This window comes from Mus caroli, chromosome 5, assembly GCF_900094665.2.
Source record: "Mus caroli chromosome 5, CAROLI_EIJ_v1.1, whole genome shotgun sequence".
Classification (NCBI taxonomy): Eukaryota; Metazoa; Chordata; class Mammalia; order Rodentia; family Muridae; genus Mus; species Mus caroli.
This window is the reverse complement of record NC_034574.1, coordinates 136,128,961-136,152,358: the sequence shown is the minus strand read 5'-3', so window position 1 is coordinate 136,152,358 and position 23,398 is coordinate 136,128,961. Positions and strand designations below refer to the sequence as shown.

The 23,398-nt window shown below is 46.6% G+C and overlaps 1 protein-coding gene across 1 annotated transcript; it reads right to left on the bottom strand.

Moving 5' to 3' along the window:
- Window positions 1–3,064: 3,064 nt before the first annotated feature.
- Kdelr2 (KDEL endoplasmic reticulum protein retention receptor 2) lies at window positions 3,065–21,084 on the bottom strand. The gene is made up of 5 exons (XM_021162462.1): window positions 20,855–21,084; window positions 12,441–12,541; window positions 8,117–8,275; window positions 6,295–6,547; window positions 3,065–4,141 (listed from the first exon to the last, which is right to left on the bottom strand). The coding sequence occupies exons 1-5, from the start codon at window positions 20,943–20,945 to the stop codon at window positions 4,107–4,109; spliced, it is 639 nt and encodes a 212-aa protein (XP_021018121.1). The 5' UTR covers window positions 20,946–21,084; the 3' UTR covers window positions 3,065–4,106.
- Between the last annotated feature and the right edge of the window lie 2,314 nt (window positions 21,085–23,398).

Sequence of the window (23,398 nt, the reverse complement as noted above, 5' to 3'; positions counted from 1 at the left end):
TTCCCATTCACCGCTGCCCACTGTTAGATTAGGTGGGATGCAGACTGTAAGCCATTTCAATAAACTCACTTACTATACAGAGGCATTTCATAAGTTCTATGATTCTAAAGAGCCCCACCTAGTCGTCTCTCTCACTTTGAGCTCATTTTTTTTTTCAGCTGGTTTGGCTTGTTAGCACACTTCTATATGAATCCCCTCAATGCTAGAGTTACATCCAACTTTTAGCTGGGAGCTAAGGATTCAAATTCAGCCTCTTAACCAGTGTGGTGGCGCATGTCTTTAATCCTAGCACTGGGGAAGCAGAGGCAGTTGGCTCTCTTGAGTTTGAGGCCATCCTGGTTTACAGAGTGAGTTCTGGGACAGTCAGGGCCACACAGAGAAACCCTGTCTTAAAACAAAACAAAACAAAACAAAAAACAAGCAAGCAAAAACAGAATCAGGTCCTTGTTCTTCTCTCCCTAGCCCCACATTTTAGAGATAGGATCTCAGTAGGTTTCCAAGGCTACTTTGAATTTATGATCCTCCTGCTTCAGCCTCTGGAGTAACTAGGATGACAGTCCTGTACCACATACCCTGATTCACCAGGCTTTTAAATAGCAGGGATAAGAAATAGGAATTATAAACCAGGACTTTGATCCCAGGACTCTGGAGGCTGAGACAGCCAGATTTCTATGAATTCTAGGCCAGTTTGGTCTACATGTGGAGTTCCAGGCCATCTGCAGAGACACAAAGATCCTGTTTCAAAACAAAAGAAAAAGGGGGGAGGGGATACAGGAGAAACCAAATCACACACTAACCTTTATAGGGACAGTGAAGGATGATTCACAGCTCAGGCTACACGGGAATTTCACAACTGACCACTAGGGGGTGGAAAAACCCAACCCAACCCCATGTGGAGTTCCGTAATTACCCATCAGTCATCAAACCTGAGAGATAGATGCTAAGGTCCCGAAAAGTCAGTTTCTACACATCTATTCCTTTCCAAAACTTTATTTGTGGATGGAGATATGGCTTAGCAATTGAGAGTGCTACCGATCTTGAAGAGGACCTGAGTTCAATTCCCAACACCCACTCACAAACCCCTGGAACTCCAGCTCCAAAAGGCTTTGATGCGTCTGGCCTCTGCAGAGACCCACACACCTAGACACATGGCTTTAAGTATCTTATTTTCATTCTTACTGTCAGGGTGTGTTTACCTTACTGTCAGGATGTGAGCATACATCACAACGTGTACATGGAGTCAGAGGGCAATCTGTGGGGTTGGTTTTCTCCTTCTACCCAGGTATTGAACTCCAGCCACCAGGTTTAAGCAGCAAGGAACTTTACCTACTGAGTAACCTCACACACCCTATAGATGTTTCTAACAAGGATTCTGAAACATCTAGCACAATTAGCCAGTGTCCTCTGGGTACCAATCTCCAGGAGGCTTTCAGGGCAGCTAGCCCTCCCTGGAGAGTGAAGGGTGAAGGAAGTCCTGCAGATCACTTCACCCAGAGGGGGTCTTTTAAATATTCTTGTGGGGTGGAGGGGCATGTACACACCGTGGCACATGTGTGGAAACCAGAGGAAAACGCTTCCCTGTGTTGTGGTCTCCAGAGATGGAACTCGGGGAATCAGGCTTGGCTGCAAACACCTTAATCCATTAAGCCCCATCTTGCTGGCCCAAGGGCTTAGTTAATTTTTTTTTTTCTTCTTCTCCCTCCGGCTCCGCTCTTTCCCAGTGTCGAAGGCTTAAGGTTTATTTATTTATTATATGTGAGTACACTGTCGCTGTCTCCAGACACACCAGAAGAGGGCGTCAGATCCCATTACAGATGGTTGTGAGCCACCGTGTGGTTGCTATCGTTTGAACTCAGGACCTCTGGAAGAGCAGTCAGTGTTCTTAACCGCTGAGCCATCTCTCCAGCCCATTAGTTGCACTTGGAGTTTCTCTACAGAACTGAACTTCATAGTAATTCCATGTCTTGAGATGCAAGACTCCACACGAGCCTGTGTCCAAAATGCATCACTTTACATAGAAAACAGAACCAACCCCCAAACTTTCCTATCCGGCTGGGCATAGTGGCACGTCTTTAATCCTAAAGGACTTCAAGAGCAGAGGCAGGCATGTCTCTGAGCTCAAAGTCAGACTGGTCTACATATCGAGAGCCCATCTCAACAAGACCTCCATAAACCTCAATGAGAAAAGGTTACTTGACAACCTATATTCAGGAAGCAAAGTTAACTATGACACCATGCTTCAAAAGTATGCCATGCCTCATGAGGCCAGTCTCTTCATGTCATGCTAGGTGGCAGGCAACATCACAGCCAATTTTATTGTACTTGGGTATTGTGAGAAGAGGTGCTGGAAATGCTGGAAACCTGAGGCTTCAGTTTTGCAAAGTATGCCTAACCCCAGACAGTGCCCCCCCCCTTACAGGCAGAGACTTGACTGCCCACTCAGCCCCCATACAAAATTGAGGCAAGCAGGCCAAGAAAGTAAGGACTAAGACTGGGGGAAACACACTCATGTGTAAGACAAAGTCACAAGGCACAGGAGCAAGGTCAAGCAGGGGCAGGAAGAGGCAAGCCTACAGATGTACTGCCGACTTTGCTGTAGAGACCCCATGGTAAATAGACAACCCTCCTAGCGCCCCTCCTCCACAAGCCACTTTAATTGCAGGAAGCAAAAATACTCCATTTCTGCAGTCAGCACTTCTATATTCTATATTCAACACTTCTAATATTAATGGTGCATCATATAAAGTCACAATACGATGAAAAACCCTAGTGTTCCCATCAACAGGGTGTTATCCATATTACTTTTGTGTATGTAAGGGCGATACATGCATGTATATGTCCTCAGAGCCCAAAAAAGGGTGCTAGAGCCCCTGGAACTGGAGTTATAGGTGACTGTAAGCCACCACATGGGTACTGGGAATTGAACTCAAAGGACAGCAAGTGCCTAACCATCAAGCCATCTCTCCGGCTCCTTAGGTCAATCTTAAATGTATGCAGCCCTATAGAGCTTCTGCGGCATCTAACACTGAATATTCAAAGCCTAATTCATAGAAAAGACCATACATTCTGTTTAATAAAATGTTTATTTAGGATGTTAACACAATATAGGTCATGCAAGAGCCCAGTTTAAAAAAAAAATACTAAAAAGAATGTAAGGAATGATAACTGGTGTTGCCAATTAAAAAGATTGTCAATCATTTTATCACCAAAAGTGCTATGAGAAAAACATTTGAGTCTAACATGGTTGTAGTGATCCTTCGGATTTGTGACTGACAGTGACAGGTGGCTATTTGTGTTCCATTCCTCAGAGGAGCTGAGTCCTCTATCCAAAACAGCCATCACCCCCAGCCCTCTCCGTGGCTCAGACCCTCTGGGTGTGGCAGCTCTCAGCACCCTCAGATAACCTCGAGCTGCCACACCCCAGCGGGGGAAGGGTGAGCATCAGCTGAGTTTCTGCTGGGACCCTTCAAGTTTTGGTATAAAACCTTAGGACTTTCTAGTCATCCTCCTGAACCTGACATGTAGTGTGACATCTGAGGAAGGGTGTCCAGGACAATGAGGACTCTTTTGGACAGAAACACCAATGGAACACAGTGTCTCAGATTTCAAACAAACACAACTTATCTTTTTGGCAAAAAAAAAAAAAAAAAGAAAAAAAAAGAAAGAAAATAAATAGCATGGAAATTTGACAGATGTTTGGATAATCTACCAAGTGTCAAGGAGTATAATTTCATTGTAGACACAAAGAATTGACCACCTCAACAAATTCTCAAAAAATAAAAAAAGGCTTGTACTTATTGTGCACAAAATCGTCACTTTTGGAAACTGTCCCAATTCATCTACATACTGAATTTATTAACACAGCATTAAGTTTCTTTGTGTAAAAAAATCTTTGTACATAGTAATAAAAAAGATAAGGCAGGATGCAGTAGACAGAAGCCTCCTGGTCTCTTCCTCTGCATCCTCGAAGAGCCACCAGTGAGCGGCTGCCGCAGGAGAAGCCTCCTCTGCTTCTGCGCACTGAGCATCCCGAGCCTTCGCCTTCGCCATGGTGAGACCCTGTCCGAGCACCCTGAAGGGCAGAGGCTGCTGCTGGTCTTTGGCACTTACGCTGGCAGGCTGAGCTTCTTTCCCTTGAGTACTGCGATTCGACAGATAGAACAAACAAGAGGTTAGCATGTGGGCCAGCTCAGTCTCTTTCCCTGGTCCTTGCTTCATACACACGCCCAAGTACAGGAGGTAACAGAAAAGCACACGGCCAGACTAGTCGGGAGTGGCGCACACCTTTAGTCCCAGCACTCGGGAGGCAGAGGCAGGAGGGTCTCTGACTTTGAGGCCAGCCTGGTTTATAGAGTAAGTTTCAAGTCAACCAGGGCTACACAGAGGAAGCCTGTCTTAAGCCACCCCCACCAAAACAAACAAACAAAAAACAAACAAACAAACAAACAACAAAGCTAAGCAAAAGCACAACTGGCGTGTTTGAATTTGCTTGGCCCAGGGAGTGGCACTATTAGAATATGTGACCCTGTTGGAGTAGGTGTGTCACTGTGGGATTTAAAACCCTCATCCTAGCTGCCTAGAAGTCAGTCTTCTCTTAGTGGCCTTCAGATGAAGATGTAGAACTCTCAGCTCCTCCCACCTGGATGCTGCTATGCCTTGGTGATAGTGGACTGAGCCTCTGAACCTATAAGTCAGCCCCAGTTAAACGTTGTCCTTAGAAGAGTTGCCTTGGTCATGGTGTGCTCACAGCAATAAAACCCTAATTAAGACAACAACCAAATTCATAGCTGCTCTTTTTTGCTGTTTTTTTTTTTGGGGGGGGGGTGGGGGAGAGGGTGGGCATGGGAAGGAGTGCCTCACCCTTTGTGTGTGCAAGTCAGGACAGTCTAGGATGGTGGTCCTTGTCCTGCACCTTGTGTGAGGCCGGCTCTCTTTCCTTGGTGCTCACTGCTGGGCATGCCAGGCTAGCTGCTGGGACTCTCCTGTCTCCAGCTGCTGTCTTGTGGCAGGTAGCCTCCCATCACAGATGTGCACTGCTGTGCCTGGTTGTCCAGCATCCCCACTCAGGCCCACACACTTGCACAGCAAACATTCTGCCCACTGAGTCACTGGGCCATGGAGCCATGGCACCAACTCTGTTCTTGCCTTTTTGTTTTTGAGACCGTCTTGCTATGTAACCCAGACTGGCCTCAAATTCAAAATCCTTCTACGCCAGCGTCCTGAATACTGTGATTATATGTATATGTGCCAACCTGTCCATCAAAGCTATTGCTATGATGCCCTAGTACCCCGATAGTTTATAGAAGACTGTCTTGACATCTTTAGACATTAAGACACATAAGACAGTAAATCAGCACTCAGGAGGCAGAGCAGCAACAGTATGAGACTTAGACTAGCCTGTGCTCATAGTGAGACTCTGTCTCAAGAAAAAACAAAGCAAAACAGAAAACAAACCTAAGATACTATGTCCTGGCACGGAGCAGGCCCACCACTAGGCACCTGGCTGTGTGGCTAAGGGTCCAAGGCTAGGTCTGAGCTCAGCTCTGCAGGAGTCTGCCTGCATCCGTCAGATGTGCATCTTTCTTTTCTGAACAAGGACCACAAAGTTTTCAGCTAGTAATCTGTATGTCTTATATTTACACAAATGTGCAAATACACAAATATCAGGGTGCTGAGCTGGCCACTGGGTTTCCATAGCAGCAACTAGAAACCCTGAGTACCAGCAGACAGTCTGAGAAAGTAAAGGTACAACTGCAAAGCTCTGTGTTGGTTCCATTTACTGACATGAAGGAGAGGGGCAGGCTACAGACTCACATGCAGTGTCCCACAGATCTGTGAGTGCAGATACCTCAAACTGTTTAATGAGGCACTTACTGCAACTGAGTGGTAAGAGCTTTGATGGCTGTCAGAAATCTTAGCCCTGACTGAATCTTGGAGGTTTTTGTTCATTTTGTTTGGAGAAAGGGGCTCATGCAGGGGGCACTCAAGTTAGCCTCAAAGTGGAAATGTACCTAGGAATGACCGTGAATTCCTGTCTCCACCTCCCAGTGCTTTGATCACCATGCCTGGTGTTCTGTAGTGCTGAGGATTAAACCCAGGGTATGGAGCACACTAGACAAGCATGCTACCAACCGAGCTACCAGCTTGATGAGCATAATTTATACAATGAAAACATACCGCTGAGAGCATTAAAGCAAAATGCTCTTGTGGTTTACCACAGCACCAAGAAGGGAACAGGGCAGGCAAGCCCCTGACATACCCTGAACTACGAAGTGCAGGCTGGAGCTGACATACCTTTTGTAATGTACAAGTAGAAGAAGTCGCAGTAGAGAATGGTCTGGACGACACCAGCCACCACAGCAATGAGATCAAAGAAGCCCTCGAAGTAGAAGCGCCAGATCCAGTTGACCAGGTACAGAGCGCGGTAGAGGCCCAGGAAGAAGAGGTAGTGGGTGGTGATGGTCTCAGCCTCGCCAGTCTTGCTGATCATAAAGAGCTGTGGAAGGATGGCCACGGACTCCAGGTAGATGGAGAAGGTCCATAAGATCTGAAAAGCAGGAGGCTGGCTTCAGCTGGGAGGAGCAACCAGCTACCACATACAACACAGAATGGCAGACACCATGCAAGAGGCTGCATGAGCTGGGGAAGCTGGGGACTGTCATGATCTGTCTACCATGAATCCACATGGAAGATGTTCCTGAATGGCTTGTCCAGACCCAGAGTCCCCAACCCATTCTACTTCCTGCTGACTCTCCACCAGGCAACTGTATTCTTCACTATAGATGGCTCTGCCTTAAACTCTTCAACTTTCTGACAATATGAAATCAATGCACACTCACTAGAGCGCATACTTACTTTCCCCGTTTGGGCTGGTGGGATATACTATGATGCTGGGCAGCAGCCATGAGCTGCAGAGTCCAGTCACCCACAGTGCATTGCCTGCACCACTGGGAAACAACAGTCTACAATGCACTGGGTTGGTAAGCTAACCATATTAAACTTTTCAACTAACAAGTCTATCAATAAATGGATACACCCACATCAGAAGTTAAGGAGCCTCTGCATTGTGTGTGTGTGGTGTCTGTGAGGTATGTGTGAGTGTGTGGTGTCTGTGTGTGCGTGAGTGTGTGGTGTCTGTGAGTGTGGGGTGTGTGTGTGTGTGTGAGTGTGTGGTGTCTGTGAGTGTGTGGTGTCTGTGTGTGTGTGGTGTCTGTGTGTGTGGTATGTGTCTGTGTGCGAGTGTGTGGTGTCTGTGAGTGTGGAGTGTGTGTGTGCAAGTGTGTGTACTTATACATGTGCTCATGCTGGAGAATAACTTCAGGTGTTATTTTTTAGAAGCCATCCAACTATTCTTTTTTTTTTAATATTTTTTATTACGTATTTTCCTCATTTACATTTCCAATGCTATCCCAAAAGTCCCCCATACNCTCCCCCCACTCCCCTACCCACCCACTCCCACTTTTTGGCCCTGGCATTCCCCTGTACTGGGGCATATAAAGTTTGCAAGTCCAATGGGCCTCTCTTTCCATTGATGGCCGACTAGGCCATCTTTTGATACATATGCAGCTAGAGTCACCAACTATTCTTTTTAAAAACAGGTCTCATTAGCCATGAGCTCTCCAGTGAGCCCCAGTGACCACCATCTCTGCCTCCCCAACACTTGGATTATGTACACCCCTGTGTCCATTCATGTGGGCTCTGGAGAGGGAACTCAGGTGTTCAACACTTTGCTAACAGGTTATCTCCAGAGCCTTCTCACCCCACTTTCTTTTACCGAGACAAGGTCTTAGTAGCACACACTGGCCTCAAACTCACTATGAGGTTGACCTTGAACTCCTAATCCTTTGCCTCTACTTCTCGAGGTTGGGAGGACAGGCTTGTACCACAGCACCAGGCTGAACCTGGAGAAACATCCAGCAGTGAGCTTACAGCAGACACCCAAGCACCGGGTGGCTTCATTTCCATCTACCAATCTATTTACAACAGTGGACACTGTACCAGACGTCTGTCCAATAGCAAAACCAAAACAAAAGCAAGCCAACAAGAGTCCACTCCTGACAATAGGTCTTTTTTACGCAGGGAACCAGATGTGACCACTAAATGACCCTTAACCAACCTCAAGAGGAGAGAAGTCATGATTGACTAGAAATGAAAGGCCTCCAACAGGAACCACCAGGAACTCCACTCGGAAGGTATCGTGATTTCCATCATAGGTGGCCTTAAACTTCATGTAGATCAGGTACACCGTGGCATAGGAGCAGGCAATGTAGATAAGCTAGACGGAGGAGAGACACCGAGTTAGGAGCACAGTGCGGCTGTTCCTAACACTGTTGTTATCACCTACACAGTCAGCTTTACACACACACACACACACACACACACATTCACGTTTGGCTAAAGTATACTTTGTGGGGTCACAAAGCCACCACCCTCAGGACACAGGCATCCTTAGGTCACTATCACCCTGAATCCTACCCCGCTGCCTCTGTATTAAGCCCTCAAGGCTCGTTTTGCCTTTTCTAGAGAGCCACGTGAGTGAAGTGGAACAACCCCCGTCACTATACGTTAGTAATTTCTCCCTTTTTAGAGCTCAAAAAGGAATTTCTATTTATGTATGTGTACATGTGCGCATGTACCCATAGAGTCCAGAAGAGGACATCAGATCCCTTGAAACTGAACTTACAACCTGTTGTAAGCTGCCAAATGTGGGTGCTTGGATTTGTACTCTAGGCCTCACAATTGATCAGCAAGCATCCGTATCCACTGAGCCGAATCTCTGGCCCGTCTCCTCCTCTGTGCTGAGCAGAGGACTAAGGCAAAGGCGTATCACAATCTGTTTATTCACTCACCAGTTAAAGAGAGGAGTCCTCTCTATCTCCTGTTGGTAGGTGGTCAGCAGCAGCTATGAACATGTTATAGCCTTTGTGTGAATGTAAGTTTCATGTTCCTTGCATTTATACCTAGGAGCAGGTTGGCTGGATCAAATATTAAGCATATATCTTAAAACTATAAGAAACTTTCAAAGAAACAGGCTTCTCATCTCCTTTTTTTTTTTATTTATTCATTTATTTTATGTGAGTACATCACTGTCTTTTGACACACCAGAAGAGGGCATCAGATCTCATTACAGATGGTTGTGAGCCACCATGTGGTTGCTGGGATTTGAATTCAGGACCTCTGGAAGAGCAGTCAGTGCTCTTAATTGCTGAGCCATCTCTCCAGCCCTCTAATCTCCTCTTGAGCTAGGGGAAAAAGTGAATGCAAAGTTCGTGCACCTTGGACTCCGTCCAAGCTAGCTGTTCTGTAAGGATAAGCACTGTAATCCAAGTTAAATTCTGCCACCGTGGCTTTTACTCAAACTGCATTGCTTTGTTTATGGCCAGAAAGACGGCTCAGGGGCCAGGCCTAGCGACTAGGGTCCAATCTTTGGGACAGATATGCTGAAAAGAGAACCAACTCCTTAGGAGTGTCCTGTGTGCACTCACAGATGCACACTCAGACATAAAATAAGTGAACATATAAAAAATTTAAAACGTTGTTACTTAATAAATATTTGGATTGTTGCTATGAAATTCAGTCTGGTATTGTAACAAAGAAAAACCAAGAGTTACTTTTGTTTATTTATTTGAAGGCTATTTATTTATCTTTTTAGATGTTTTATATTTTGTGAGTGTTTGCCTATCTGGTGCCCTCCAAGGGCAGAAGGGACTGATGTTCATGGAGCTGGAGTTGTGGGTGTCAGGTCCTCTGCAAGGGCAACAAATGATGGAGCCCGCTGAGCTGTCTCCTTACTATACTTTTCAGAAGCCATCCTTCTTAGTTACTATGTATCTGTGTCTGACTGGGTAGTGTGCCTGCAGACCCGAGGTATCACATTCCCTGGAAGGGAGTTACAGGGGACATGACATGGGGGCTGAGAACTGAACTGGTGTCCATTGCAAGAGTGGCACGACAAGAAGAGCTGGTTCAGAGAATCTGGTTCAGTTCCCAGCACCCACAAGGCAGCTCCCCACTGTCTGGAACTTCAATCCCACAGGATCCAATGCCCTCTTCTGACCTCATGGGCACTGGGCACACATGTGCTATACTTACATAAACTAAGGCAAAGCACACATACACATAAGATAAGTCTTAAAAATGTTTTTTAAAAGCAGTATGAGCCGGGCGTGGTGGTGCACGCCTTTAATCCCAGCACTCGGGAGGCAGAGGCAGGCGGATTTCTGAGTTCGAGGCCAGCCTGGTCTACANAAAAAAAAAAAAAAAAAAACCAAAAAAAAAAAAAGCAGTATGAACTTTAACATTTTAATTGATGAGGCATCTCTCCAGCTACAAATTTTATTTTTGATTTATATGTATATGTATGTGTAAATGTTTGTATGCCTGCAAAGGCCAGAAAAGGGAGTCAGAAGCCCTGGGGCTGGAATCAAAGCTGCTGTAGGTGCTGGGTACTGAACTCCTATCCTCTGTGAGCAGCAAGTGCTCTTAACTTCTGAGCCATCTCCCCAGATTCCTGAAAGCTAGTTTTGTGAAACATTTCTATTTCCAAGACAACAATTTCCAAGACAACAATTTTGTGCACACAGCAACAGGGCTGTTCAAGGACTCACAATTGAGTGAGTCCTATGCTCTTTCATCTTCAAAAGGTCACCTGGCCCTAAGGAAGAGCCTGTATTCTGAAATGATATCAGTCTGTAAAGTGCAGACAGGCAGGCTGGGATAAGAGCCACACTGTCTAGCTACTCCTCCCTAGGAAACACAACTTGAGAAACTTAATCAGGAGAACATCGGAGCAAATGACTTAATGGGAAAACGAGGTTAAACACCAAGCCCTCAAATGCTTTAAAAACCCACAATGGCGTTAAACAGTTCCCAGGCCCTTGCTCTGCACTTATATTTACAGTCAGCACAGCAGTAAACCTGTTGCTTTCAACCCTATGCGTGTAGAATGAACAGAGCGCCCCGCACGAGACCCTTCTGGACCACACCAGTCCCGGCTCACTACAGCCGGGAGCTTCCCAGGGCCCTGGCCTCGGCTGGACCTCACTTGGAAAAGAGAAGCTTTTGACCCCATCCCCAGCGCCTCACTCAGACCACAGGCAGAAACCTAGCCATTCTGTACGTATGCTCCCATCCAGGTTTGTGTTCCTGGGTGTGTGTGTATGAGCGCACGTGCACACACAGGTAGGACACAAATCAGTCTGGGTGTTTGCTTGTTTATGAGTTATTTAATTTATGTGTATGTCTGTGCAAGTATATGATGTGTGTAGGGATGCCCAACTGAAGTCACAAAAAAGCCAGATCCCCTGGAGCTGTGAGCCTCCTAATGTGTGGCTGGGAAGCCAGTTCATGTTCTCTACAGAGCAGTGTGTGCTCCTAACTGGAGTCATCTCTCCAGCTAAGGTGCTGAGACATGGGGCTCAGCACTCAGGCTAGACCAGCAGGACACTGAGCCCTCGGGATCCTCCGGTCTCTACCTCTTTAGAGACTACAAGTGGGTGCCACCATAGCCAACTTGTATGGGTGCCGGGACTCACACTGAGGCCCTCAGGCACACATGAGAAGCATTTAACAGGCTGACCTGCCTCCCAGCCCAACCTAGCCATTTTTAAGGCAGCTAATTATTTCCTGATTACTAGAGTCCAGAAGAGAATGATTACAGGTGGCTCAAACTTGCTTTTTTTCCTTAAATTTCTAAACATTTATTTGGAATATATGTTTGTGTATGTGTGTGTGGCAGCTTGGGGACAGCTTATGGGACCTGGTTCTCTACTTCCACCAAGTGAGTTCCTAGGACTGAACTCAAGTTGTCAGACTTGGCGGCAAGCCCCCTTTCAAACACTGAGCCACCTCACTGGCCCTCAAAGTTTTGTTTTGTTTTGTTTTGAGCAAAGATTGTAAGCCCAAATACTACAATGTCCACTTTAACTTATAGTTATCATGATGCTTTCAAACACAAAGTGCTGGGTAGAGGGAGCCGCAAACCAAGTTCTTAGAACAATGCTATAAACTACTTGAAGAACAGGCTCTGAATCAATCCCCAACACTATTAAATAAATAAATAAATAAATAAATAAATGAAAGAGACATGAGAGCAGAGAGGAAGGTTGGGAGATTAGAGTGATAGACATACAGATAGGAACGAACACACACACACACATACCAGCAAAATGGCTGAGTAGGTAAAAGCCCTTGCCAATTGAGCCTGACAATCTGAGTTAGGAGAAAGAAGAGAGTTTATTCCCAAAGTGTCCTCTGGCCTCCACATGGACAGACACCACAGCATGTGCAATCCTCACATACACACTCTGAAATTGGAAAAAGTTAAAAGAACAGCACACCTAGCCATCATTCTTGAAAGATTTTACATAGAAAACAAAAGCTACTATTTCCTGAGGTGTGCAGAGGTGGATAAATGCATTGGCACTGACGTCATACCGTACCTTCATAGACGTGTTGTATAAGGAAATGAAGGAAGTGAAAAGGTCCAGGTAGCGAGTCGTGAAGACCAGTGCGAACAGGAGCTGACTCTTCCCAGAGATCCCTGAGAGACAAAAGGCAAGCGTGAGTTAGGGCAGCCTGGGAAGAACTCTGGCTCCTGAGGTCATGGGATCGCCCTGGGCAGCCAGCAGACAGGGGAAGGCTCTGGAAACAACTGATTAGGCCAGAGGAAAGTAAGTTTTTCTTCCTTATAACCCTCCTTGTAGGTGCTTCTAGAATGCTCTGCTATGGTAGATGACTAGAGGAAAGCAGCCTCATTAAACTATGGCTACTACACCAAGACAGGCACCCACAAGGCTGGAGCTCCATCAGGTCATTGCTTCACTCCAGCCTCCTACCCTCTTTATTTCCTGGGCATAGGCCCAGCATAAGCCTAACACCCGAGGCTGGCTGTGCTGGCACATGCCTGAAGTCCCAACACTTGGGAAGCAGGAAGACTGAGTTCCAGGCCTGTCTGGGCTACACAGGGAGACCCTGTCTCAAAATAATACAAAATAAAATCTGATGCACCCTGATCCCACATTTTCCACCTGCAGAGCAGGGCAGTCACAGCCCACAGCTGGGGAGAACCAGAACACAGTGTCCAGCTGATCTTTCGGACACCTACATCTGCCCACATGGCTGTGGGAACTTAAAATTGTTGCAGACTGAGCAATTCATGACAAATGGAAGGTGACTGGTGTTGGAGTCTGACCGGCTCAGCTGTGGTGCACACTACAGCACCAGGCATGAACCCAGCAGAAAACTCCTCACACGCTGCTCGCTTCCGCTGTGGAACACAGCAAGTGTACATTTCTCACAGCCTCAGGTCAGTGACAGCTTACAGACTACAAGCCTGGTTATGAGCACTTTCTCAGTATGAGGAACGAGGTCCTTCATAAAAACACCTGACCAGAAAGGAGGAAAGCTGACCTTCTTCCACGCAGGGGCCTGGGCGAGCCGGGCAGCCAATCTGCTGCTGACTGCTTTGCTTGGAAAACGCGAACTTTTTTCTATCAGAGATTAATGTTCTAGAGAAGAAACGGTGAAGCAGACACTAAACCCTGGAGTGAGAACACAATGGAGAAAGACAGGAACAGCAGACAGGTCCTACAGGATGTTTGCTGGAGCCTTGAGGATTTTCCAGGTCATTTGCTATATGGTTCTTTCCAGTATTTCCAATAAGACAGGATACAGACAGGCAGTTTATTCCAATGGGGCTTTGGAGCCAGGGACATCCATATCACCTTCAGCATTCCTACACTAAAAGCCAGGGTGGTAGCTCATCCCTGTCCTCCGAGACAGGGTTGTCCAGCTAGACAACCATCACCTCCGCTGGGAGATGGAGACACCATGTCTTGGTGCTGCTGATTCCCCCGGCAGGCATTTCGTGCCAGCTGCTGCCCTGGCTTCTTCAGGGACTTTATAAGGCACACTATGGAGCTGGCTCAGCAGATGAAACACAAGTGGGAGGACCCCCAGCACCTATGTAGCCAGGCACAGCAGCAGGCATTTGTGATCACAGCACTTGAACTGAGAGATGGGGGTGGGGTAGGGGTACAGACAGGAGAATCCCTGAAAGCTCATGGGCCAGACAGCCTGACTTATGCAATGGAGAACAGTCTCAAATGAAGTGGAAGGCAGGGACACCTAAGGTGAACTCTAGTTCCTATTCTCTGCAAAACTCCACTATACACAGAATCTTTTGTGGAAGTTGTGACTTGTTCCATTTAGTATTTCCCTACTGCCCACTACACCTGACATACAGCAGGGTCCAGAGAAACACATGCTCAAAAGAAAATGTAATTCATTTTATCTTCATGTCATGGGCAGTCTCACAGTATGCTATTCTGGATAAAACTTTCAGAGAATCTGAATCCTACTGTGTCTCTAGGACTGTAAACAGATAATGTGCTCTGGGCTTGGCCCTGGGCCCTAATTTACTACCAGCTGGAGGGTGAGAGCCTCCCTGAGTGAACACGGGACAAAGGAGAAGACAGGCAGTATGTGCGGTGGGAATCCACACAGTAACTAGCATCTGGGACTCTGGGATGCTTTCAGGATGCAGCAACCATTCTCTCTAGCAAGTAGCTGCTTTTCCCTTTACCACTGAAAAGGTGTCCCATCTTCACAGAAGGAAGCAATCGCAAGCTAAAGATGGGGGCACAGGGTGGCAGGAATCTCCTGGGGGGTAAGGGTGGAATGGAATAGCTGCTACCTTATCTGTCCTTTGATGGATCTGCAGTGCTGGGCATCAGTCATTTTGTCTGTCTACCCGCAATCCTGAGGATCAAACCTAGAGCCTTATGTTAGGCAAGGTCCTTATTACTGAGCTACAATCACAGGCAATACCAACCTGATTGTGGACCAAAAAGTTCCAATGTTTGTTCCATGTAACAAGCACTCACGGGCACACTCACTGTGAGCATCCTGGTACCAAATCCATCTGACAGCTACACTCAAGAGCAAAACTTGTCAAGTGAGCATCACTCATGCTTGTCTGTCCCCAAAGGCTCAGTAAGGCTTACGAAAGCACAGGTCTCTGCACTTGAGACCACGGGACTTTCAGTGGTTAAGAGTACATCTGTTCTTCCAGAGGTCCCGAGTTCAATTCCCAGCAACCACATGGTGGCTCACAACCACCTGTCATGAGATCCAATGCCCTCTTCTGGTGTGTCTGAAGACAGTGACACTATACTCATATACATAAAATAATTAATCTTTTAAGAAAAAAAATAAACAAACGTCTTTTGGTGGGGACAAATAGCCCAGGCTGACTTTGAATCTGCTATGGAATCAAAGCTATTCTTGAACTTTTCATCCTCCTGCCTCCACCTCTCCAGGTGTTGAAATTATAGGTATGCACCGACATATCCAGCCTGGACATTCTTTTAAAGCTTTTGACCTTTTGCTGGACTCCACAACTCAATACTTAAGAACAACCTCACAGCGAGGCATGGCAGAACAAGCCTGCAATCCCAGCCTATCTGTAATTATGAAGCAGAGACAGGAAGATCAGAGTTCAAAGCTAGCTGGAACTACATGTCAGTATCTTCTGTCTCAAAAAGCCCACAAAGGGCAGGAAATGAAGCTCATTTGTAGAGTGTTTATCTAGCATGTCCAAGACTCTGGGTTAGACTCTCATCAGGAAGGGGGGGCGTGGTTTGGGAACCAGAGGGTCTAGGTTTCAAGCTTGGTTGAGGTGCAGGCTAAGGCTAGTCCTATTACATAGCACCCTGATTCTACTTTCTGCATTTGTCATACAGAGACAGATCACACTAACTTGTTGGGAATGCTGAAAAGATAAGGAGAGTACTTTATAGTACATATGCTGCTGTGAATACTTGAGAAATGACAGTCTTACTAAATACTGTTTTGCTGTTTGTTTTCGTATTAAAAAAAAAATGCCAAAAAAGAAAAAAAAAAACATGCCAATCATTCTTAAAAATTTTTCAAATGGCTAAAATGTACAGAAAGCGTGTGTCTTCTTTTTAAAAAGATTTATCTTATTACTTTTAATTATACATGTCTTTGTGGGTTGAAGGCACATGAGGGCAGGTGCCCTCAGAGACAAGAAGGCATCAGACCCAAACCTGAGTCCTCTAGAAATGCAGAAAGTTCTCAGTGACAGCCATCTCTTAAGTGACAGTGCTAGTCTCTTAAAAAGCCCTCCTAGCTCTATCTTAAGTATATTTAAGCAGGAGCTGCTTTAATGCCCCTGCCTTTAAAAGACTGTTTTATGTGTATGAGTGTCTGGCCACATGTATGTGCACACATGTGCCTGGTGCCTATGAGGGCCAGAAGCAGTCAGGGTCCCTGCAACTGGAGCTACAGATCATTGTTAGTCACCATGTAGGAGCTGGGAAGTGAATCTGAATCCGCAGGTGATCTTAACTGCTGAGCCACCTTCCAGCCATTTAATGTCCCCTTCCATTGCATTTGTATGTGTGCCCTATACATTTTTACCCTTTAAAGTAACCTTATTCTTTATAACCTGTTGTTTGAATTCATGTCTTCAAATCATCTTTCCCTGTTATGAAAACACATTTTCTTGTTCTATCCTGTTCCAGTGTGGACATAATAAAAATTATGAGACCACTGACCATTTGAATTATTTATAATTTCCTACCTAGATTTATACTTATTTCTGTAGGCTTATATTTTCTAGGTTTTACTTGTGTGTCTGCTGTGTGTGTGTGTGTGTGTGTGTGTGTGTACTCGGCAAGCAAAGGAGGGCATCAGAGCCCGTGGAGCTGGAGTTACCGGCGGTTTGAAACTCCAATGTGGGCGCTAAGAACTGAACTCTGACCTCCTGAACAGCAGCAAATAAGCTTTACCTTGAAGCCATCTCTCCAGGCTCTTTAAATTTTTGTTACAAATTCTACACAAACATCTCTTATCTACAGACAGTGCTTTGTGGCTGGAGTTGTGGCTCAGAGACAGAGTGCCCAGCACTCCAGAAAATGGGCAGAACAGCATATACATGTGATCTCAGCACTCCGAGTGGAAGCAGGAGGGTAAGAAGTTCAAGGTTATCTTTGGCTACATGACCACTCTTTTCTTCAGCAATCTTGAAACTTCTTGTTGGGAAGTCACAGGAGGTGTCCTTGGGTCCCTCCCTCGACTTCACACAAGTCACTGTCCTCATAGCTTGACAGCATGTCTGTCCTTCACACATGATTTACCCCCTCACCTGACCTGTATCTTTCTTTGTGCAACACAAAGGCTCAAACCCAGACCTCGCACGTTCTAGACAAGTGTTCTCTCACTGCAGCTTCTTTCGTACTCTCCAGAATCTTCCAAAGATGGCTCTGAGCTTCTAGTCTTCTGTGTCCACTTGCAGAATGCTGGGATTGCAGCACGCATAGCCACCCTCCTTATCACACAAGGATGGTAGCAAGGCTTGCTGCCATCTGCAGCTGAGTACTCTCAGGGCTGGGCACACAGAGGGTGGTCAGGCCATGCATGACAATAATTAGTAAGAGATTAACTAGCCCTCAAAGGATCAGAGAAAACAGCTTCTGGAAGAGTCTAGGAATGTGATGCAAAAGCTTCAAGTACAACAACAACAAGTGTTAGCACTGGGAGTAGAGAGCTACGGAAGAGCTTGCCCAGTATGCACCATGTCACGAGGTCCTAGGTTCAAGCCTCAATACCAGAGAAGAAAGAAAGGAGGAGAGAAAGAAAGGAAAGTTTTCTATTTGCTTCAAATATAAAAATCATACAGTTTGATAGGCTGTCAAGTTTGACAGGTTTACAACCAACATAACAACTAGGAGGGAAAGAGTAAATAAAGGAGGAGGCTGGAGGTCACTCATCACAGGACTCACTAGTCACTTAAACTCAGGGCAAGCCCTGACAGTGACTATCAGCCTATAGGAAGTTAGATAGAAAGCACTTCACCTAAAAACAAAGCTTTGGGATATGGATTTGGCTCAACCCGTATTTGCTTGACTTCAGTGAGACCCTGGGTTCAAACTCCAGCGCCATAAATAAGTAAATATTATAGCTGACTGTTTCAAGGGATTAGGGGAAAAAAAAAGACACCCTAAAAGAGACAACTTGACCATCAGGAACACAAGACATTCTCACTGACGTCTCCCTCTACAGTGACAACACACACAACACAAAATTTACATTCAAGCACAACCAGCTCACTGCCCCATACAAAACAGGCCCTTAAAGCCTGGCGTGGAGAAGCACACATGTAAACCTAGCTCTCAGGAGGCTGACACAGGAGGATTCTAGCTTGAGCAACACTGAGTACTCAAAAATGTAATGTCCAGCTTCCTGACTAGCCTGCCCCATCTTCCCCTTAGGGAAAAGGCCCTGTGGTTTAGGTTCTAAGCTGGTGCTGAAACCCTAAAAGGAGCTCTGCTTTTCCAACTGAAAACCCCGGCCTGGACGCCGCAGCTCAGGTTCCGGATACTTGAGAAACTCTGATCAAGTTCTTCCTCTTTCTAAAGCCTCTATAGAACTCTTAAACTTAGCGTGGAAAAACAGAGCATCTAACACAAACCAGCATTTAACTCAAAATAAATGATCTTGGTGAATTTCATTTTTGAAAGGTCAGAAAAATTGTATATAGCAGAATAAAGAAGATCTTAGGTCCAAGAGTGAGGGCGGCTTACTACTATCCAAGGCAGACCTGGGAATCACTGCTTCCTTTTCCTGGTTACTCAAAGTTCCCTTAAGAATCCTAAGTTTGTGGGGCTGCAGAGACAGCTCAGCAGTTAAGAGCACCTGCTGCTCCTGCAGACTATCCGGGCTCACTTTCCAGCGATAACATGGTGGCTCATAACCGCCTGTAACTTCATTTCCAGACCTCACCCCCTCTTCTGGAATCCAAGGGCTTCTGCACACTTTTAGTAAACTCACACAGGCACGCAAAAAATTAATAATTAAAACCCCCTCTGTTTCTTGGGGCTGGAGAGAGGGTTCAGCATTAAGGGTACTGCTCTGACAAAGGGCCTGAGTTCAGTTCAGCACATTAGGCAACTCATTAACTGTCTGTAACTCCAGATCCATGGGAGTATGATGTCTTTTTCTGGTCTCCACAGGAACCAGCACTCACACAATTAAAAATAAAATATATCTTGACTTGGCAGAAGAACATAAGAAAGAAGACAAAGAGACTTAGAGATTTAGAAAGACAGCTAAAGACTAAAAGTAGCACCCAAATCCAACAACAAAAGTGACAGAACCACGGGTATCAAATGTGCAAACTCAAACTGCTTAGGCCAAAGCAAAGGTTAATTGGAAATTCCAAATCCATTACTGCTTATGCGTCAATCCTGGCTTCATCGAAACCCTGCTAACCTGCCTAAGACTTGGTTCCCTCATCCAGTACGGGGACCGTTGACATGGTTATTTTAAGTACTGCCTGAGAGGAGCCCTATAACACTCAGCTGATTGCTTAATGCACACCTATCGCAACTGAAGCAATTAATTCACTGACATTCTGAATCACATACTCGAGGCTCCAGTCAGATCCTCTGGTTCAGTACAAGGACTTTGTGACGTCCACTTTGATGGAGCAAAGGTCTTTTGGGTTGTGCTTACTTCCTGGATCTCAACTATGTTCCAGGGAGAGATGAGACCTTCAGAGAGCAGAGTCAAAGGGGCGGTGCTACTTTAGATGAGGTGTTATTAATAAACCAGATAGGTGGCGCCTCCATCACCCAGGTCCTTTAGGACTTCTATTTTCTGCTGTCTCTGAAAAAAAATTAAATTTGAGTTTACAAAGTTATTTCATTAGGGGACATAGCATTAAGGACAGTATTTTAAGAATATATTTATTTAATCAATTAATTAATGGGTTTTTGGGGAGCAGGGGGTATTTTTGGAGACAGGGCCAGCATGTAGTCCGTTCTAATTTTGAATTCCTGAACCTCAGGCTTCCACCTCTCCAGTGCTGGGATTACAGGCAAGCACCATCACACTCGCCAAGAACTTATCTAAAACTTGTAAGATTCCTAATATTTAACGAAAGGCAGAAGTCCACAGCTATTATGTGAGGAAAGTTCACTCTACTGCCTCTCTGCAATGTAGTTTGAGGGAGGTACAGCGCCAACTCACTGGTGACGTGGAGCAAGGATACTAGCGGAGAACAGAGGCCTCAGTGGTACCCAGCGCTGGCAGTTTAAGAGAACCAGTTATTAGACTGGCCACACTCAAGGATGAAAAACTAGCTTGCTTCTCAGAGTAGCATGAAAACTATGCCAAGCAACTCACTTAAAAGATCCACATCTCTTTTCATGACGCATGAGATCCCGAACCCCAAGACTTGAGTGTAGCCTCATCAACTGTAAGCACGGGCCAGACCTGACACCATCCTGCCCCCACATCCCATCCTCTGCTTGTCCTTGAAGATAACAGAATGAATAGCAGGATGCCCCTCTTCCTCCAGCCAGCCCCACCTTCGCGGGTGGCCTGGCTGCCACGTCAGGCCCAGCTTGTCTGCGGTCCTATCCATCCTCCTCGAGCAAGTCTCCCATTGATTCCTGGGGACTCAGAGGCGCCCCCCAAAAGTCCCAAGGAGAGGGACACGCCCACTAGAGCCCCACAGATCCCGTGCTAAACTTTTCAGATGCAGCAGGACGCGGGGGCAGTTACGCCAGCGCTCGCGGAGCCAGGACGGATCAAGTTCGCGAGCGGACCAAGCGCAGAACTGGGGGGCCCAGAGCTGCGACGGACACCCCAGCCCGTGTGCACACACGGAGGGGTTTCGTAGCCCGCCGAGCAGGCCGAGATGGGTGTGTCTGGCCATCGCAAGCCCCACACAAGCCTCCCGAACGACCGAGAGCCGAATGGGTCGGTCGAATGGGCCGAACGCGCGCGCTCCTGCCCCGCGCGCCTCGCCCCGGCGGCCGCTCACCAGCACAGGAGCGCGTCTTCCAGATCTTCAGCAGTAGGATGACGATGGCCGCCAGGTGGGACAGGTCCCCAGTCAGCCGGAAGATGTTCATGGCGGCGGCGGTCGGCGCGGCACAGCGGCACCGGAGCTAGGCAGCGACTCGGGACGCGGCGACAGCAGCCCCGGAGAGAGGAAGCGGCGAAAGATGGCGGGAGCGGGCGCGACGTGGCCAGGGACGTGGCCGAACTGCCGTCGCGCGCGCGGGGCAGCCTGGGAGAGCGGGCGACCGCTGGGGCCACGCCCCCGCCACGCCCCTTAAAGGCCCAGCGTCTGTGAGCAGCCGGACCCTACATCCCGCGTGGACGGCCAACTGAGGACCCAGAGTCCTCCGCAATTTCCGTCTCCAGGGTTTCCGCCCAGGTGCCAGCGATTTCCTTCTCTAAGTTTTTGAAATGCCACTCCGTTGTGAGTATTGTTGTTTTTCCATTCCCTACTAAGATAGCAGAGATACCTATCTCAGAGGCATTGCGAGGGTAGAAAGCAAGGTTAAAATTTCCGTGATTAAGAACGCGAGCTTCTCTTGTATAGGACCGAAGTTCATGCCCAGCTCCTACCTTGGGGAGCTTACATCACCTTTAAAACCAGCTCCAGGGGATTCAATGCTTCTGGCCTTTAAGAACACCTGCACTCCCATGCACACACCCACACACAAACTAACACACACATTTTAAATAATAATAAAAATAAGTCATAAGAAATCTGTCAAAATCTATTAATTTTTATTTAAAATTACATTAAAATTTTGTATTAGGGATGGAGAACTGGCCCAGTGGATAAGAGCAATTGCTGTTCTTCCAGTAGACCCGATTTCGAGTCCCAGCACCCACAACTGCAGACTCAAAACAGCCTGGAACTCCAGTTCTATCTGACACCTCTCACCTCTGAGGGTGCCTTCATGTGACACACACACACCTGAAACAATAAAAATAAAAATTTAAAAGTACATTTTTTTTGTGGACTGTGTAGGCACATCCAATCAGGCCCAGTTCTCTCCTTCCATCTTGTTGGTTCCTGGGACTGGGCTCAAATCTCCAGGCTTGGTGACATGCCCCTTTAGCCGCTGAGCAACCCCACCACTTCTTTTTCTTTCCTCTCCCTCCTCTTCCTCTTCTTTTTGCTTTTATATGTGTGTTCACACGTGTGTACACACATGTAGGCTGTGAGGCCAGCTATTTCTAGGACCTTCTAGATCCCGTTACACCTTATATATTGAAGCAAGGCATCACACTTGAACCCAGAACTTGCTGATTTGGCTAGTCTAGCAGGCCAGCTTGCCAAAGGAATCCCCTGGCTCTATCTCCCAGGCTTCAACACAGCCTAGCATTTATGTGGGTGCTGGAGATCTGGGCTGTGTTTCTCACAGACTTGTGTCAGCAATCTTTCTGGATTTACAGTGTTTCTTGTTTGCCATTTAAGAAGAAACTTGGAGGCTTCAATGATGGAGCAGGGTGGGAAGATGGGACTGAAGCGCTAACCCATGCGTCATGGGTTATCTTGGAGATGGCTCAGTTAATAAAGCACTCACTAGACATACATGAGGTCTGGAGTTCAATCCCCAGCCCCGGATTAGCCAGCTCCTTACTATTAATGTTAACGACTTAATTTTTAAGTTATTAAATAAATAACTTAAATTAGCAAAGATGTTGGGGCTGGGGCCTTCATGTGCAGCCCTGGCTGCCTGAGCGAGAGAACTGTCTGACTGACAGACAGACAGACAGACAGACAGGCTCTATTTACACTAGCACCAGAAGTCCACGGAGAGCTTAAGAAAGCCACATAATGCTGGGCGGTGGTAGCACATGTCTTTAATTCCTGCATTCAAAAGGCAGAGTCAGGTGGATCTCTTGAGTTCAAGGCCAGCCTGTTTTATAGACTGAGTTCTAGTACAGCCAGGGCTACATAGAGAAACCCTATCTCAAAGGGTTGGGGGGATGGGGTGGTGAGATGGCTATTGGACATGTGTGTGTGTGTGTGTGTGTGTGTGTGTGTTTATTCTTGTATTCTCTCCTCCCATGATGTGGGCCCTGGCTCATTACACTTGACAACAAGCACCCTTACTCCATTGAGCCATCTTGCTGGCCCAGTGATGGCTGTTAATTGTTCCTATGCCTGATGGTGCAGCCTCAGCAAAAATTGTTTCAAAATGTGCTGGACCTCTGGTTATCACTGGTTATGTGACCTCTGGATGACCCTGCAGTTCTTTCCACTAAGGCCTGAGGTACTTGTCTAGCAGCCTACCAAAGCAACCGCTGGTAGAGCAAATGAGGCAGTGCTATGATTGGTGCAAATATTAGCAACATTTGCATGTCAGGTCTGCTGTGATTGGTGGAAATTCCCCCTCCCTGGCAATGTAAGCCGATGGTTGGGTTTATTAAGTGAAAAATGGTTCCAGAGCTGGTCTTTCATTTTCTTTTTTTTTTTTTTTTTTTGGAGACAGGGTTTCTCTGTGTAGCTCTGGCTGTCCTGGAACTCACTTTGTAGACCAGGCTGGCCTCGAACTCAGAA